General features: G+C 43.0%; 1 protein-coding gene across 1 annotated transcript in view; it reads right to left on the reverse strand.

The window, feature by feature from the left end:
* Positions 1–1,861: 1,861 nt before the first annotated feature.
* Positions 1,862–16,677, reverse strand: part of colec12 (collectin sub-family member 12) — a 36,479-nt gene continuing 21,663 nt past the window's right edge. Inside the window, exons 4-11 of the mRNA XM_015956566.3 lie at positions 10,494–10,616; positions 6,944–7,030; positions 5,787–6,830; positions 4,521–5,090; positions 3,078–3,220; positions 2,887–2,996; positions 2,663–2,805; positions 1,862–2,276 (exon numbers count right to left, since the gene is read on the reverse strand). Of these exons, the coding sequence (XP_015812052.3) occupies positions 2,257–2,276; positions 2,663–2,805; positions 2,887–2,996; positions 3,078–3,220; positions 4,521–5,090; positions 5,787–6,830; positions 6,944–7,030; positions 10,494–10,616 (2,240 nt within the window). The 3' untranslated portion in view covers positions 1,862–2,256. The remainder of the gene's footprint in view (positions 2,277–2,662; positions 2,806–2,886; positions 2,997–3,077; positions 3,221–4,520; positions 5,091–5,786; positions 6,831–6,943; positions 7,031–10,493; positions 10,617–16,677) is intronic.

Consider the following 16,677-nt stretch of genomic DNA (forward strand, 5'->3'; position numbering starts at 1 on the left):
CAGTCAGTATTAATCTTCCGGCGTCGAGTCATGTTTACCATCCTCCTTATAAAGCTGCCCCACTGATTAGCTGATGAGGATCAGCTGCCGCTCCCTCTCCTGCAACCAAAAATACTCAGAGATGGTGAATGATGAAAAGAGTACTCACCCCAGTTCATGACAGTGTGCCTCAGGGTTCAGTTTTAGGCCCAGTACCTTTTAACCTCTATATGCTCCCTCTTGGCGGCGTCATCAGGAGACACAGAGTGAATTTCCACAGTTATGCTGATGATACACAGCTGTACATCTCTGTATCTCCTGATGCCACACGGCCAATGGATGAACTTTTTAATTGCATTTTAGACAATAAATCCTGGATGGCAGAAAACTTCTCCAGCTCAACCGGGACAAAACTGAAATTTTAGTCATCGGTCCTGAGGCCCAGAGGGAGAAACTTTTACCAATACTACAATCAATGTCTTTTAATCCTTCTTGACAAGTGAAGAACCTGGGCGTGGTTTCCGACTCTGAGCTGACTTTTATCCCCCACATTAAAACATTACTAAAATAGGTTTTTATCATCTCAAGAACGTTGCCAGAGTCTGCCCCATTCTCTCTCGGGCCAATACGAATACGGAGACGCTGTTGCATACTTTTATCACCAGTAGAATAGACTACTGCAATGTCCTGCTTTCTGGTCTTCCTAAAAAGAGCACTTCAGGTCTACAACTTTTACAAAACTCAGCAGCTCGTGTCCCGACGAAGACAAGGAAGTGGAAGCACATCACTCTGGTTTTAGAATCACTGCACTGACTCCCCGTATGTTTCAGGATCGATTTTAAGATACTTTTAATGTTTTTTTAGTGTCCTAATGGTCTTGGCCCATCTTATCTCTCACAACTGCTTTTACCAAATGAACCCTCACGGTCCCTGCACTCCTCTGGCAGCCGTCTCCTTGTCATTCCTAAAGTCAGGACACACACTGACGGCGAGGCGTCTTTTAGTTATTGCGGCCCTCGCCTCTGGAACGGGCTGCCGGAGGATCTCATGGTCGCAGAGAACGTTCAAGTTTTTATGGTCAGGCTCAAGACCCACCTTTTTAGTTTAGCTTTTAACTGATTACTATTTATTGTATTGCTTGTTTTACTTATTTGTTTGTAAATATTGTTGTTACATATTTATGTTGTTTTATTTGTATTATCACATTTTATTGAATATTTTACATCATTCATTTTAGATATTTTCCATGGTAGCTCTTGTTATTTTACATGATACATATTTTAATTCTTCCAGTGTTTCCTCTGTGGAGCCCTCTGCCTCGGGACTGGTGGTCGGTGGCGGCGGCTGGGGCGCTCCTAGGGTAGTGCCCAGGTAGTGGTGGAGGCTGCCACCCTTCCTTACGGGGTGTCCTGGATTGGTGTCTTGGCTGCTGCCATCAATCTGCTGCTGTCGAGGCAGATGGCTCCCTTGATGGCGTGTCTTTCATTACCCATTCAAAAAAAAGAGGACTTCTTTCTAACTTTTAGAGAACATGTGGCACAGCAACGATCAGTCATTCAATGTTGCTCCTGGTGTGTTGAACAAATAAACTTTAAACTGCTTATTCACAAATATGTATAGCCTAAATTGTTAATAGGTACCAGATATTAAATGTATATATTAATATGTCATTACATTCAGGTTTGGGTCGGAGAAGGTCAGTTATAACAGAGCAGTACAATGATGTTATAATTGTGAAAAGATTTTCTTTAAAGCTGCAGACATGTGATCAGTGTTAGTAAGAGCACAAGGCATTTATGTTTGCAGCTGGTGAATTATTAAAACGGTGGAGTATTTTCACAAAATCTAAACTAGTTCCACTTTTTTAATTATTTGAAACTGATTTCGTTCTTATTTCCATTTTATTTTACTGCAAGTGTTAAAAAGAGAAAATTGTCAGGACATTCAATAGTACAAAATAATCACACTTTTTGTCTGATAAAAGGCTATTTACAGATACTTATGTACAAAAGTAGCTTTCCAAAACAATGCTTTGGTTAAGCCTAATGAATGACTACAATCTTATGTTACATTAGTACCAATTTTAACCAGTACTGCAGTGGAGCAGCTCTGCTCTTGCTCCATCTTAGGCGTTATTGAGTGTTTAAAGTGTCTCAGAAGACCATTATGAGTCCTTGTGACTCTGATCAAGCATGATTTTGCAGAGTCATTCATGTAAAAGACTGATTATCATCTTCATTTTCACTCTCTTTTCCCAGCAGAGGTCTTCCACGGATGCTATAAAACAGGAACTTCCGCTGTGAAGAGAACAGCAAAAACACAACACATGAGGTAAACATCCACACCTCTGATGTATGCTTACTGCATTTACTGTAAAAGCATTCCATGTGGTTGACATTTTACCAATATAGAAAAAGCAACTGTGATGCACGATCCAATTACTGTTGGGATTAAATAATTCAAATTTATTCTAGCATATATTCTCAAAAATAAGTATTGCGTGTCTGATCCCTTAAATTGAACCCACAAAAAGTGTCTACAGTTTGTAAAAAAACCTTAGCTGTATTTGATTTATTTGATTTTATTTTTTATTTTTTGCAGGGTGTGTTGGGGGTGATAAAAAATGAAGACTGTGGTATAAAAACTGCAGTAAAAAATTTTAAAATTTTAAAATGATACTAACAGTCTGATGGGCGTTCGCAGATAAAACCAATGCTGTCAGTGCAGTAGAAATCATTCCAGTTGGCATTATGGATGAGACCTGCACAATCTTCGCCATCTTCATGACCGTGAGTCCAGTTATCAGGCTGACCAGGTTTCCACTTCCTGATAACAAAACTCAGGTCAGTTATTAAAAGAAAATGCCACAATCAAGCTCAAAAATATAATTCGAAATTTCAAACTCACGTGAAAACTGGTATGGTTCCATCCACCCACTTCCAGACATTTTCCTTCTCCTTGTCAGTAAGCCCAAGCCAGAAAAAGCCTTTTCCTGCAATTGCCTTCCTCACAAATTGCTACAGGCAGAAAATAAACAAAAACTTTATAAATTCCCCAAAAATCAACTTGAATACTTGAAATCTGTTATTCTTTTTTACCTGTTCCTCATCATTATTGATTATGATCAAATGAGATGATATGTTACTGCAAAACGTGTTCGCTCCATTAAAGTTAAGCCTCTGAGAACCAGAGGAGAAGTAATAGCAGCTGTCTCCAAACTTTCTGAACTGAAGAGGACAACCTGAAAAAATTAACATCAAAATTTCAAAGCTAAAATAAAATCTTTGGAGATGCAATTTCAATTGTTGTGATGCTGGAATTTGAAAATGCATATTTATACTCACTGGCCACTTTATTGGGTACACCTCTCCAACTGCTCATTAACTCAAATTACTAATCAGCCAATCACATGGTGGCAACTCAATGCATTTAGGTATGTTGACATGGTTAAGATGATCTGCTGTGGTTCAAACTGAGCTATAGAATGGGGAAGAAAGGTGATTTAGGTGACTTTGAATGTGGAATGGCTGTTGGTGCCAGACAGGTTAGTCTGAGAATTTCAGAAACTGCTGATCTTCTAGGACTGTCACACACAATCATCTCTAGGGTTTACAGAGAATGGTCCAATAAAGGGAAAACATCCAGTGAGCGATGGTTCTGTGGGTGTAAATGCGTTGTTGATGCCAGAGGTCAGAAGAGAATGGCCGGACTGGTTTGGGTTGATAGAAAGGCAACAGTACCTCAAATAATCGTTACAACCAAGGTATGCAGAAGAGCATCTCTGAACGCACAACATGTTGAACCTTGAGGCAGATGGGCCACAGCAGCAGAAGACCACACCGGGTGCCACTCCTGTCAGCTAAGAACAGGAAACTGAGGCTACAACTTGCACAGTCTTACCAAAATTGGACAATAGAAGATTGGTCTGATGAGTCTCGATTTCTGCTGCGACATTCGGATGGGAGGGTCAGAATATCAACGGTTCAGGCTTCTGCTGGTGGTGTAATGGTGTGGGGGACATTTTCTTGGCACACTTTGGGCCTCTTAGTACAAACTGATCATTGTTGCACGGCCTACCTAAGTATTGTTGCTGACCATGTCCATCTCTTTATGACCACAGTGTACCAATCTTCTGATGGCTATTTACGGCAGGATAATGGTCCATGTCATAAAACTCAAATCATCTCAGACTGGTTTCTTGAACATGACAATGAATTCACTGTTGTCAAATGGCCTCCACAGTCACCAGATCTCAGTCCAAAAGAGCACCTTTTGGGATGTGGTGGAACGGTAGATTCACATGATGGATATGCAGCCGACACATCTGCAGCAACCGCTGATGCTATCATGTCAATATGGACCAAGGTCTCTGAGGAATGTTTCCAACCTTATTGAATTGATGCCACTAAAGATTAAAGCAGTCCTGAAGGCAAAAGGGGGTCCAACCCAGTACTAGCAAGGTGTACCCAATAAAATGGCCAGTAAGTGTAAATAGAACTGATCACATTTACACATTCCAGTTTCATAAACACTAAACTCACCAGGTTCTGCTGTAGGGGCAGCAGATGGAGGCAGGGCCTTCTGAGGCACTGAGCTTGGTAGTTTCTCTCTGGGTAAAGCTGGACCTACAGTTTGTAGGGTGGGTTTGAAGACTGGAGCCGGCTGTGATGGCTTTACAAATACAGGAGGCACTGCAGCAGGTAGTCCTGGAAGGCCTGGAGGACCTGGAGGACCAATAGGTCCAATAGGCCCACGAGGTCCCTCTAAGCCTGTAGGCCCTGCTGCTCCTCTAGGCCCTTGTAGACCTTGTGGTCCCATATGTCCAGGTATTCCATTATTACCAGAGATCCCAGGAAGTCCAGGGTCACCCTTCTCACCAGGGTCTCCAGGTCGACCTCCAGGGCCTCTAGAACCTTTAGATCCTGGAAATCCTCGAGTCCCGGGCAGACCTTTTGGACCTGCCATGCCAGATGGTCCAGTGGGACCTCTCTCTCCTTTAGGTCCCACCGTTCCTGGCATCCCCTTGTCCCCTTTATCACCCTTTGATCCTTTCAAGCCAGCTGAGCCTTCTGGACCTCTGTCACCCTTGGGACCTTTTGGACCTGGTGGACCTGGTCCAGAAAATAAACAAATTAGTATAATGAAGTAAAAAGAAAAAAACAGGTCTGGACCAGCTCTATACCCTTCGGGGGTCCTGGAGGGTGTGTGGGAGTTCGCCCAACTAATCTACATTTGTTTTGTGGATTTGGAAAAGGCGTTTGATTGCGTCCCTCAGGGGGCCTTTTGGGGGGTACTCCAGGAATATGGGGTACCAGGCCCTTTGGTATGGGCTGCTAGGTCCCTGTATGTCCGAGCTTGGGCCGCATTGTCCACAGTAAGTCGAGTTTGTTTCCGGTGAGAGTTGGACAAGGCTGTCCTTTATCACTGATTCTGTTCATAACTTTTATGGACAGGATTTCTAGGTGCAGCCAATGTGTTGAGGATATCTGTTTTGGTGGCCTAAGGATCAGATCGCTGCTTTTTGCAGATGATGTGGCTGGCTTCATGTGCTGGCTTCATCAGACAGTGATCTCCAGCTTTCACTGGAGCGTTTCACAGTAAAATGTTCATTTATTTCTTTTAAAAAGAAATAAAGGAACATAAATGACATTTACACCTTCTATTTTACTAATAAATGCTAAAGTAATGGCAGCAAAAGTTAAACCAGCTCAGGTTTGAAGCATGGCTGTGATTTATGATAAAAACCTATTATCAGTTGATCATCATGTAATCTGAAGCTTCTCCAAACACACCGAGTCTGTTCTTACCCTGCAGGATGGTGAAGTTGGTGATGAGCTGTGAGTGCTTGCTGTCCACAATCTTCAACTCCTCCATCACCATGGACAGATTATTCACCTCTTGGTCCAATTTGGCAGATAGCTCATCCTGTTGGCTGTGCAAATATTTGCTGTCTGCCTTGGCTGCGTCCATACTAGCATTCAGTCCTGCTAACAGATCTGAATGTCTCATGACTGTCTCAGCACAAGATCTAAGCCCATTCAGGTCAGAGCTGATGACTCCTAAAATCTGCGCTGCAAAGCTCATGTTTCCAGTCACACGGCCCATGCCATTCTCATATCTGTCTAACCGAGCTTCCATCTCATCAAATTTGATGGAGGTGGCATTATCGTGGTCTCTTTTATGGTCCATCAGCTGGCGTAAGTTCTGGTCATGGTCTTCAGTGAGGGCTGAGGTGTTCTGGATTTGGCTGGCTAAAGCGCTAAGCTGAGTTCCCAAATCATTCAGAGTGTCTTCATTGGATCTGGCCAGAGACGAGTAATTGGCTGCCAAGACCTGGAGATTCTGAACCTTTTCTTTAAGCCAGTCGGTGTCTGAACGCGTTTGTCTGACTGTCTGCTGCAGAACCTGATAGTCAATCTTCAGTTTCTGAAATGTCTGGCTTGTATCGTCAACTGTCTTCTGAAGAGAGCTGAGCAGATTGCGCTGCTGGGTTTGGGTGATATTAAGCGCACCAACACTAACTTGGATCTCACTCTGATCTTTGACCTGATCCTGCATTTCAGACTGGAGCCGCTCTGTGTCTTTCTGAAGGTTCTCAATCATCCCGCTGTAGGAGGACAACGACTGATTGATCCCACGCAGTGAGGCAGCATTGCCTTCCAAATAACTTTTCAACGAGACATGGCCACTCTGCATGTCGTCTCCCGTGACTAGAAGTTTATCCAGCAGCTCCTTGTTGCTGACTGCTTTGGTGCTAATGTCTCTCATTTGGTTTTGTAATGTTTCCAGTTCTGACTTGAAAGTGCTCCTTTTCCCAGTTGCATTAAACGTCTTGTCTTCCGCCTGATTGTCTAAAAATATAACATGCAAAACAAAAAGCAGAAGTGTCAACAGAACATGCAAATGTAGTAAAATGTGAAAATCAAAGCCACATGTGTTCAAACTTTTTGTCATGCAGGGTCACCTAGTTTCTTTAAGTCTGTCTCCACAGCATTGATCTTGCCACGGTAATTCTGCATTCCTTCTGTGACATTGTCCATTTTCTGAACAACTAAGAGAACAAAGTGATCCATTGATTAAAAAAAACATAGAATTGGGAGATTTTTTCCCCTTGCATTTATTACATTTAAAACAAACTTTTACAGAAACATCTAAACAGGACCTTGAAGGGAACAAACTTTTTGATTGAGATGGATTAATTCACACCAGCAGAGGGTGCTGGTGTTTTCATACTTCTTGTTCTGAACACACAATTTTGGTCAACTTCCTGGCACCTTTGCAACCTGTAAACAACAAAACTGTTGATTGATCAAGCTAACAGCGTTCATAGTTTCCACTACATGCTCTTGGGTCAGTTCTCTTTTTTTCTCATGATTTCTGCAGCACCTCCTCTCCCCTATGGGACAGCAGCAAGGGGTGACGCTGGTAACTCAATTGGAAAACATTCTAAGATTTTATGGAAAGAAAAAATCAGCAGGACCCAACTTCTCACAGTCGAGTCTTTCTTTGACTTAATTCTTCCACGATTGATTTGAGTTTTTGAGGGGTGACAGAGACACCTACACATCCATTCAGCTACGTTTGATCTGAGCATGCCGGCTCTCTCCGTAAACACATTCTTTCCACATTCCTGTATTAAATTTTTCCAAAATGCAGATCCTCCTTAGGCTTACGGCGGTTGCCTGTTGTGATAAGTAATGAGCGATTTGCAATCTGAGTTGGAACTGTGGCAGGTATTTAGCAACACAGCAGGTAACACAATCTAAACAAAGCAATTCCTTCAAGTGCCAAATTTATGTGAAGTACAAAGCAAGGAGATGAAAATCCAATGAAGAATTCAGCTTACATTATTTTCTGTTGACATTTCCAGTCATTTGTGAGTCAACCTGCGGTTATGAGACAACAAAGTACTACTGAACCATAACATTTCCTCTGGGTTCTTAAGCTAGGGTAGTCCCTGCATGGTCATCTGGTAGAAATTAGAGAAAAAACATCTAAATCCCAAAGTCTCCGGGCCAATTCAGGCCTAAAGCTGGAAACCAACATAATCCTGAGAGTAATTTTGCTTTCCTCACTGCACATTTGTTTTTTTCACACCTTAATCTAACAGCTGAAATGTCTCCCCAGCCTTCATTAGTGTCTACAGAAGTGATTCATCACTAAGTCAAACAAATCAGCTTTTTTTCATTTTCAAAAACATGCAGGAAAGGTGCTGGAAGCAGACTGCAGCCCTGGCATTTCAGCTCCACTTTACTGGAGTTCAACAGGGAGCAGACCGGATCTCTGAAGTTGCAAGTGCCATGTTCTGGCCACAAGGCTGTGGGGGTCTGAGTGACATTTCCTTACCCCTGTAAATGATTATTTGAGCACATACTGGCTCAAGGAAATTATTTAAAATATGAAAAAGTTGTATAGTATTCCTTAAAAGACATGAGTTTGATTTATACCTGAACTTGTAAATTACCCTATGAAGCCATTCCCAGTGAGCTTTGGATGTGAACAAGGTGATACATCAGAATATGTTGCACAGAGAAGGCTTGACAGGATTTAGGTGATTGGTTAGGATTAAAAAGTGTGAAGCTGGACACTACACAACCAACCGTCGGGATAGCTGAAATTCCTCTGTTTCTATTTAACATCATTCCTCTGGTTCCAACCACAAAAACAGGTTGCAGTGAGAACAATGTTGCACACTGTGTTTTGTTTCTCTAGCAAACACTTATCTCAGGAAAAAAAAAAGAGATTATTTTCAGGGCAGAAAAAAACAACAGACGTCTTCCAGAACTTGGCCGTTCACTGTGGAATGCCTGATCTTGATCAAACAAAGAAATATTTAGTATACTGATAGGGTAGAAGGTGAGGAAATACTCTAAAATAAATTTAACCAGATCACAATTAACCCAAGCTGTAAAAGCAAATACTTTTAAAGCAAAAGCTGTGTTTGATGTGTTGATTGATTATAAATCTTCCAATTTAGACTAAATATCCAAAATATTTTAGTTCATTTCTATGTTTGTAATTCCATAGGCAAACTAAACATTTCCTAAATATTGAATGAATCAGATTATATGATGACAAGGACTAAAAAGACGTGTAGCATTGAACCTCTAAAACTTAGTTTAAAAATTTCTAATGTATTTAGGAAAATCTTATTTACCATCAAGCAACTAGAGCCATAGTGTAACAGAAAAAGTGGGAAAGGTTCCATTTTTGGGTTAATGGTAATTGGCCCCTTTGGATTTGACTAACTCCATCTTTGGAAATCAGAATAAGTCATGAATATAACTTTGAATCGCTGTCAATAGATGGTGTTAAAGGGAAACTATGCAGTTTTGGCTTGCTTTACACACCCCCTGAGTCCTTTATTAATTCCATCCATTTTCTGCCGCTTATCCGGAGTCGAGTCGTAGGGGCAACAGCAAGTGGAGAGGCCCAAACTTCCCTCTCCCCAGCCACTTGGGCCTGCTCTTCCAGGGGAATTCCAAGGCGTTCCCTGGCCAGGTGAGAGACATAGTCCCTCCAACGTGTCCTGGATGTCCCTTTAGGTCTCCTCCTGGTTGGACATGCCCAGAATGTGGAGGAGCAGCGGATCAACCCTGAGCCCCTCCCTGATGACCGAGCTTGTCCCCCTTCCTCTAAGGGAGAGCCCAACCACCCTGCAGAGAAAACTCTTTTTGGCTGCTTGTATCCACAATCTCGTTCTTCCGGTTACTACCCAAAGCTCGTGACCAGATCAGTACAACGCCCGCATCACTGCAGACGCAGCACCAATCCGCCTATCGATCTCGCTCTCCAGCTTTCACTCACTCGAGAACAAGACCCTGAGATGGGGCAGGGCCTTATCCCTGACCTTGGGAAGACATTCTACCCTTTTCCAATTGAAGACCATGGTCTCAGATTTAGAGAGTGATTTACTGTTGTAAAATCGAAAGTTAAACTCTTCTCCTCACTGCATGTTCGTCTTTTTAACACCTTAATCTAACTGCTGAAATGTCTCCTCAGCCTTCATTAGTGTCTACAAGAGCGGCTCATCGCTAAATCAAACAGACCAGCTGTGTTTATGATCAACCAGCAAGGACCAGCCCCTCTTCTCTGAAGTTGCAAGGGTGATGTTCTAGCCACAGAGGGCGTTGGGGGTCTGAGGGACATCTCATCAACCCTGTAAAGGGTAATTTTAGCACATGTGACAAGGTGGAGTAACGAGGGCCTAGGCGAGATTCGATCCCGAGAGTCGAGGGTGATAGTCACGTACACTACCCAGTCAGCCAAAGGGACATCCCTGTGGCTAAGTAGCAGGGCGCATAATCAATCAGGATACAGCGACAGGATGCTCACCCTGTCACACACATACTCGCTTAAGAAAATGTTTTAAAAATATGAAAACGCTATTTAGTATGCATTTAAACTTGATTTTCATTGTGCACGTTTTTTGAGGAATTCTGGACTAAACTTAGAAAGGACTCATACTCATTGTGGTGAAATCAGAAACCAACTTCTATTTTATTTGATCTTACCTTTGTATCCAAGAACGGCCACTGCTATGGTGAGCAGGGCGCAGAGAACATAGAGGAGAGCAATGGCTGCCCTCAACACCCAGTCATTTTTACACTTTGTGCACTCCGTAGCCTCCTGGATTCCTGCAACACACAACAAGGGCCGTGTGAAAAATCAGTCGCATGTAGTCTGCGACGCCGTTATAACAAAGGGAGCAGCAGTAACTCAGATGTTGTACAAGTGCAACCTAGAGTAGAATCAAACACACTGAGCTTTTATTTTTTTTTCAAAAGTTTCCTTTTGTTCCTAATTTTTGCCTAGGAAGCAGACGGTAGGACTCGCTGTAACTTCTGTAATAGCCAAAGCTCGACTGAAAACATTAGGCCTCGTGAAAAACAAGAGGATTTGTAACGAAACAAAAACAACTTTGCACGTGCGATCCATACGGGGAAAAACAACCCCCCTCTTGACGACCTACAGCAAGGAAGCACTCAGCCATTCATCATACATTTGTTCACTAAAATGTCTTAATAATCATCGGCAATACATGATTCAGTTCAAAACATTCGCCAGGATGTTTACTCAAGTTCATTAATGCTGACCAAGTCGCTTTTGGCAAGCTGAGCAAAGGGCAGCTGGTGTAGATTCACAAGAAGCAGATGCAAACCTAATGTCAGATTAGATTTTTATAAAACAAGTTTCACAGAAAATTGTGACAAGTCATAAAGATAACATCTTTAATCCTGACCAAACGTAAACAGCACACACAACACAGAGTTTAATTGTGGTTCAACTGGACTGAAATGCTCCGTGACTGACCCAGATAGCTTTCATTTACATTTGAAAGCCAAATTTGAACCAGGAGGTAAAACGTATGTGAACAGATGGCATGATGGATAGAAAGAGACCTACACGTTTGGTAAAATGTTTTGTCCCCATTTAAAGTTCAGAACTAAAAACCTAAGTTGTTTTCCTCAGATCCAATTGTTGTTGTTTTTGAGATCTGACAGTAAAATAACAATAAACAAAAGTGGCTGCTGGTCAAACACCCCCTCAGGCATTATGGGTAGTCTGACTGTTTTCATGTACAGCTGGAAAGATATCCTCACATGACTTCCTGCTTGAAACAGTCCCAGAGGCCCACCTCCGTCTCTCAAGTTCATGTCACCCATGATGAGACTGCAGCCAAAATAGAGAATGTAGCCAAAAGAGGCTCCATCATTACCAGAGCGGGAGGGGGGTTCGGACCACCAGAGGGGCATTGCTTTGGACCCACACATCTGTGCAAACATCATATCTGACCACCTCAAAGGGGCCCCTTGGTGGATCCAGACATGAATATGCAGGACACTGTTGTCCTCATGAGTGCAGAGAGCCCGATGTTGGAAGAGAACACCCCTCGATTCCTGACCACATGCTGCTGAAAGTACAACACCATGTAAACAGGCAGCTGGACAGCTGCAGGTTCAAGGTCAGAATTGATGCCGACCATTTTTTTTTGTTCAATGTTGTTCAGACTTTGAACTAAACTTGGTTCAAAGTCATAAAGTTACGTTAAAATCAAGCACACCATTGTTTTTCTTGTGAAATGACCAATAAGTTTGATGTGTCACATGACCCTCTTCCTATTAAAAAAACAAAAGTTGAATCCAAGATGGTCAACTTGAAAATGGCCACCATGCTCACCACCCATCTTGAAAATTTTGCCCCCTCACATATACTAATGTGCCACAAAAAGGACGTTAATATCACCATTCCCTGTTTATTAAGGTGTATCCATATAAATGGCCCACCCTGTTGTAGCAGCCAGCTGTTTCTCCTCTGATATTATTGAGCCACGATCCTCTCACACCAGTGCTGTTCTGTTGCAGAATGTGTGAATGCATAATGAACAGAGGACCCACGGTAGTGCAGCAGTTCGGCGAGACCGACAACCGGATGGTCCAATGGTTGCTTTTCGTCCGAAGCATGGTTTTCTGTGACTGTGTTTGCGTTGCTAGCTTGTTTTACACAAATGCTAGAAAATAAATGTATTCATTTATGTAGTTTTCCATCTCCACACAATACATTAATAGCTACACTTTGCTATTGTAGATTTAATTCTCAGTTGGTTTGTTAATGACCAGCTTTTTAATAAACTATCTTCGCTAGTTGCCATTTCAGATTAACACGTTACCATGCCAGCAGCAATTTTCCATTAGTGTCATTTGCAAAGCCTGAGCAAAAATTTTGAGAAACCAGCAAACAACAGAGCACAAGTCAGGCAAAACATTATGACCACATACAAAAACTGAAGTATATTATTCTTATAACGTGAGAACCAATAAGGAAATTAAAAAAGCATCTGAGTGATCTGAAAATTCCAATTTTATTAGCAGATCATCATGTGGCTTTTGAAAACGGATCCTTTAAATTGGTTTTTATGATTTTAGAAACTAGTGGGAACTTCAAAGATTTTGTGGGGTTCTTGAAGACAATTCTGTGCAGTTTCATCAATCACTTTCTAGACGAGTTGGGGTTATCTGTCTTCTTTGAGGGAGTGATGTTTTCATGAAGGTGCTGGAGTCTTTTCAGTGGGCAAAGAATGTTTGGTTGGGTGACATATTTCACTTCAACACCCATGTGTAAATCCCAGAAAGCATTTTTTTGTGCAGAATTTTGTATTTTATTAATAGAGCTGATGACCACAATTGTTTTGGTCCAAATTCATAATTGTAGCAACACGGTCTAAGGGTTAGAGCCGAATCATAGAAAAACAACATGCATAACTGTGTTTTGTAGTTTTGTTTTTTTGAACAAGAAACCCAACAAAAAAAGAACCGAGGCAGTTAACTCCTCCTCATCCAGCATGATACAGGTAAATCTTCAGTTTCATTTTGACTGAGTCAGCTGAAGATGAAGAAGAAAAACAAATAAGCACTTATTCCCCCCATTCCAAGTACCTGCCCTTAGACTTCCCTGCATGTCTCACTCCCAGGCGGCTGTGGAAATTTCCAAAGCAACACAAAGAAAGCTTTTACAGACTGGAGGGGTTTTGTGTGAAGAGCCTTTGTACAGACTGTTATTACTATGTCATATTCAGTAACTGGGTGGCTACTGCAGAATTCCTTTGACTTCACACGTTTCCATGTTGAGCTGTTTGAATGCTGGAAATGCTCACAACTCAGTTCTCCCCCTCAAAGGCTCACTTACTCCATCTAAATGAAGTCTGGAATACAAAATTCATGCATTATTTACAATATAATTCCTATTATTCACTCTTAGTTTGTCTTGCGGGTAAAGCATCTGATAGAAACTGTGGATGGTGATCATTCCACAGGTTTAGGCTGGTGTTGCAGAAGCAAAAAGAGACTCTTGTCCCTGCATTTGCCGAGATAATAAAACTACAAAGACATGTCTGTTGTGCAGCACTGTCCTTATTTAATAACATTCTCCCACAACACAGTCTCGATGCTGCATTTTGTCTAAAATTTTCAGAACAAAAAATACATAAATAGTATTTTTAAGTGGTTAAACTAATGTGAGGCACAATTACATGTTCAAAATCCTTCCATCACATATAATTAGGGTTTTGGTTGTTTGCGTGATCAGTCTTATACTTAAACACTTTGGTTTAAAAATGACAAAGCAGATAGACAAAAAAATGTGCCGTTTATAAAAGAAAACTATGGAGTAAGATAATTTTGAAGATTTTCTTTGATCAAATCCTTCAATTACAAACTGGTACAAGTTGTAACTCTACTCTGAACTACACTTTAAAGTCTGTGATGACACAAGATTAAATATTTAGGGTGTATATAAAGACATAATTCACACTTAGCCAGTTCTAATGTTTGTTCTAAGTTGGTTCTTTTGGCAAATATCCTATTCATTGATCTGGAAAAACTCATTCATGCATTTATCTCCAGCAGGCTGGTCTATTGTAATAATCTCTTGTCTGGTCTTTCCAAAAAAGCTGTGAAGCAACTGCAGGTTATTCTGAATGTTGCTGCTAGGGTCTTAACAAGAACCAAGAGAATTGAGCACATCACTCCTGTTCTTCAATCTCTACACTGATTACCAGTGAACTACATGATTGATTTCAATGGGCTTCTACTAGTTTATAAATCACTTAGTGGCATGAAGTCAAACTACACATTGGATCATCTTCTTGTATATACACCCAGCAGAGCTCTGAGATCCGTAGAGGAAGCAAACAGCTGGTAGAACCCCAGGTCAAAACCAAACAGGGTGAAGCTGCTTTTAACTACAATGCTGCACAGAGATGGAATCAGTTTCCCAATTAACTCAAATGAGCCCAAACACTAGTATCTTTTAAATTAAAATAAAAACCTTTTATGTAATAATCAGCCTTTGAATGAATGCTTCTTATAATGCACCCTTAGAACTTTGTCTTTTTATCTTATTCATAAATCAAATTGTATTTGTGTATTTAAATTAGATTTTAAAATCTAGTTTTATGTTGTCACATTGATTTCAATGTTTTACATTCTTGCTGTTCTTGTTCCTGGAAAGCACATTGAATTGCTTGTATGAAATGTGCTATACAAGTAAAGCTACCTGGCCTAGCCTCGATTAAAATGGTTTGTATTTGTAGACTTGAGTTTAGTAACTGCAGACCGAGATGTGTGTTTTGTGTCACGAACTCCTCCTGTTAACTACACTACCCAGCATTCCCGCCACCACTTCCCTGCATTCCTGCCACCAACGTGGCTTGCCGACGTCATCACGCCGACACTATTTACGGAAGCACCGCCGCTCATTCATCACTCAGTCATCGTTCCTACCAGACATTGAATCGAGTTCTCAGGCTTACCAGCCCTCAACCCAGGGGAAGGATCTTCCCACGCTGTCTACTGCTAGTAAGTCAGCTTCCTATCCATTCGGAACTGCTGCTCAGTCTCGGCTCTCTCCGAGCGCCGCGTCGCCGTTCCTAGAATAAAGCTGCGTGCTCTGTCTAACCCAACGCTAGCCACTCCGCGTCTGGGTCACACAGTTACGCCACAAACAATCTCCGCTACGCTTCAGCTCAGCCGCTAAAACCTGACAGGATGACTGAGTCTAAAGTTGACCCAGCGGAGTTCACTCACCTGCGTGCAGAAGTGGCTCAATTACGCACCACTGTGGTTCGACAGATGGCAGAAATGAACCAGCTTCGTGCCGTAGCAGATCACCAAGCCACGAAGCTCGAGTCTCTCACCGAGCTAGTTCTCCAGCTTTCCACTGCCCTGCAACGACAGACCGCAGCCGTCACCGACAAGATGGAACCACGTCTCAGCCTTCCAGAGAAGTGGGATGGGACCAGGGGGTCCCCGGAAGGCTTGCTGGCGACCCTAGCAATGACGTTTGAGTGCCAGCCGGCGCTATACCCCACGTCCTGTTCTCGCGTCGCCCTGCTGACCTCCCTGCTGACGGGTCGAGCCGGTGAATGGGCGGCGGCTCTTTACAATCAGAAATCTCCTGTTTGCAAAGACTATGAGACTTTTGTGAAGGAGATGAAGAAGACGTTTGTTCATCCCAGCAGCGAGGTCGCGGATGAGACCCGGCTGCTTCAACTGCGTCAGGGCTCCCAGACGGTGGCTCATTACACCTCCCGCTTCCGGACTACAGCCGCTCGGCTGACGTGGGATGACGCCACTCTGAAGGCCGTTTACCTGGAGGGGTTGTCCCTCCGAATCAGAGAGGGCATGATTGGACATGAGGCCCCAACCTCCCTAGACCTGGCGGTCGATCTGGCCCTCCAGTTGGACCGCTGTATCCTTAACAGACCAAGCGCCATGTCGGCTCCCATCCACACCAGAACATCACCCCGTCGTCAGGCCCACCAACTGACGGAGGAACCCATGCAGCTCGGACATCCCCCCCCCCCCCCCCCCCCCCGAGGAACGGGCGCGGCGCTATCAGGAGGGACAATGCGCCTACTGTGGGCATTTGGGTCACCACCGTGGCACGTGTCCGAGACGACCGGGAAACGGTCCCTCCGGGTCGGAGTAGGGGCTGTTCCGCCCAGAGTCTCCACTTTTTCGGTCCCACGCCGCACCACTCTCCCGGTCTCTCTCCACCTGGACCAGGGCCCGACCAGACTGGAGGCTCTTCTGGACACCCGAGCCGCTGAATGTTTTATCGACCAGGGACTAGTCACCCAGCTCAAGATACCCCTTGCCGCTCTCGACCGACCCATTCCTGTTACCTCTGTGGACGGCC

The sequence above is a fragment of the Nothobranchius furzeri genome, chromosome 11, assembly GCF_043380555.1.
Source record: "Nothobranchius furzeri strain GRZ-AD chromosome 11, NfurGRZ-RIMD1, whole genome shotgun sequence".
Lineage (NCBI taxonomy): Eukaryota > Metazoa > Chordata > Actinopteri > Cyprinodontiformes > Nothobranchiidae > Nothobranchius > Nothobranchius furzeri.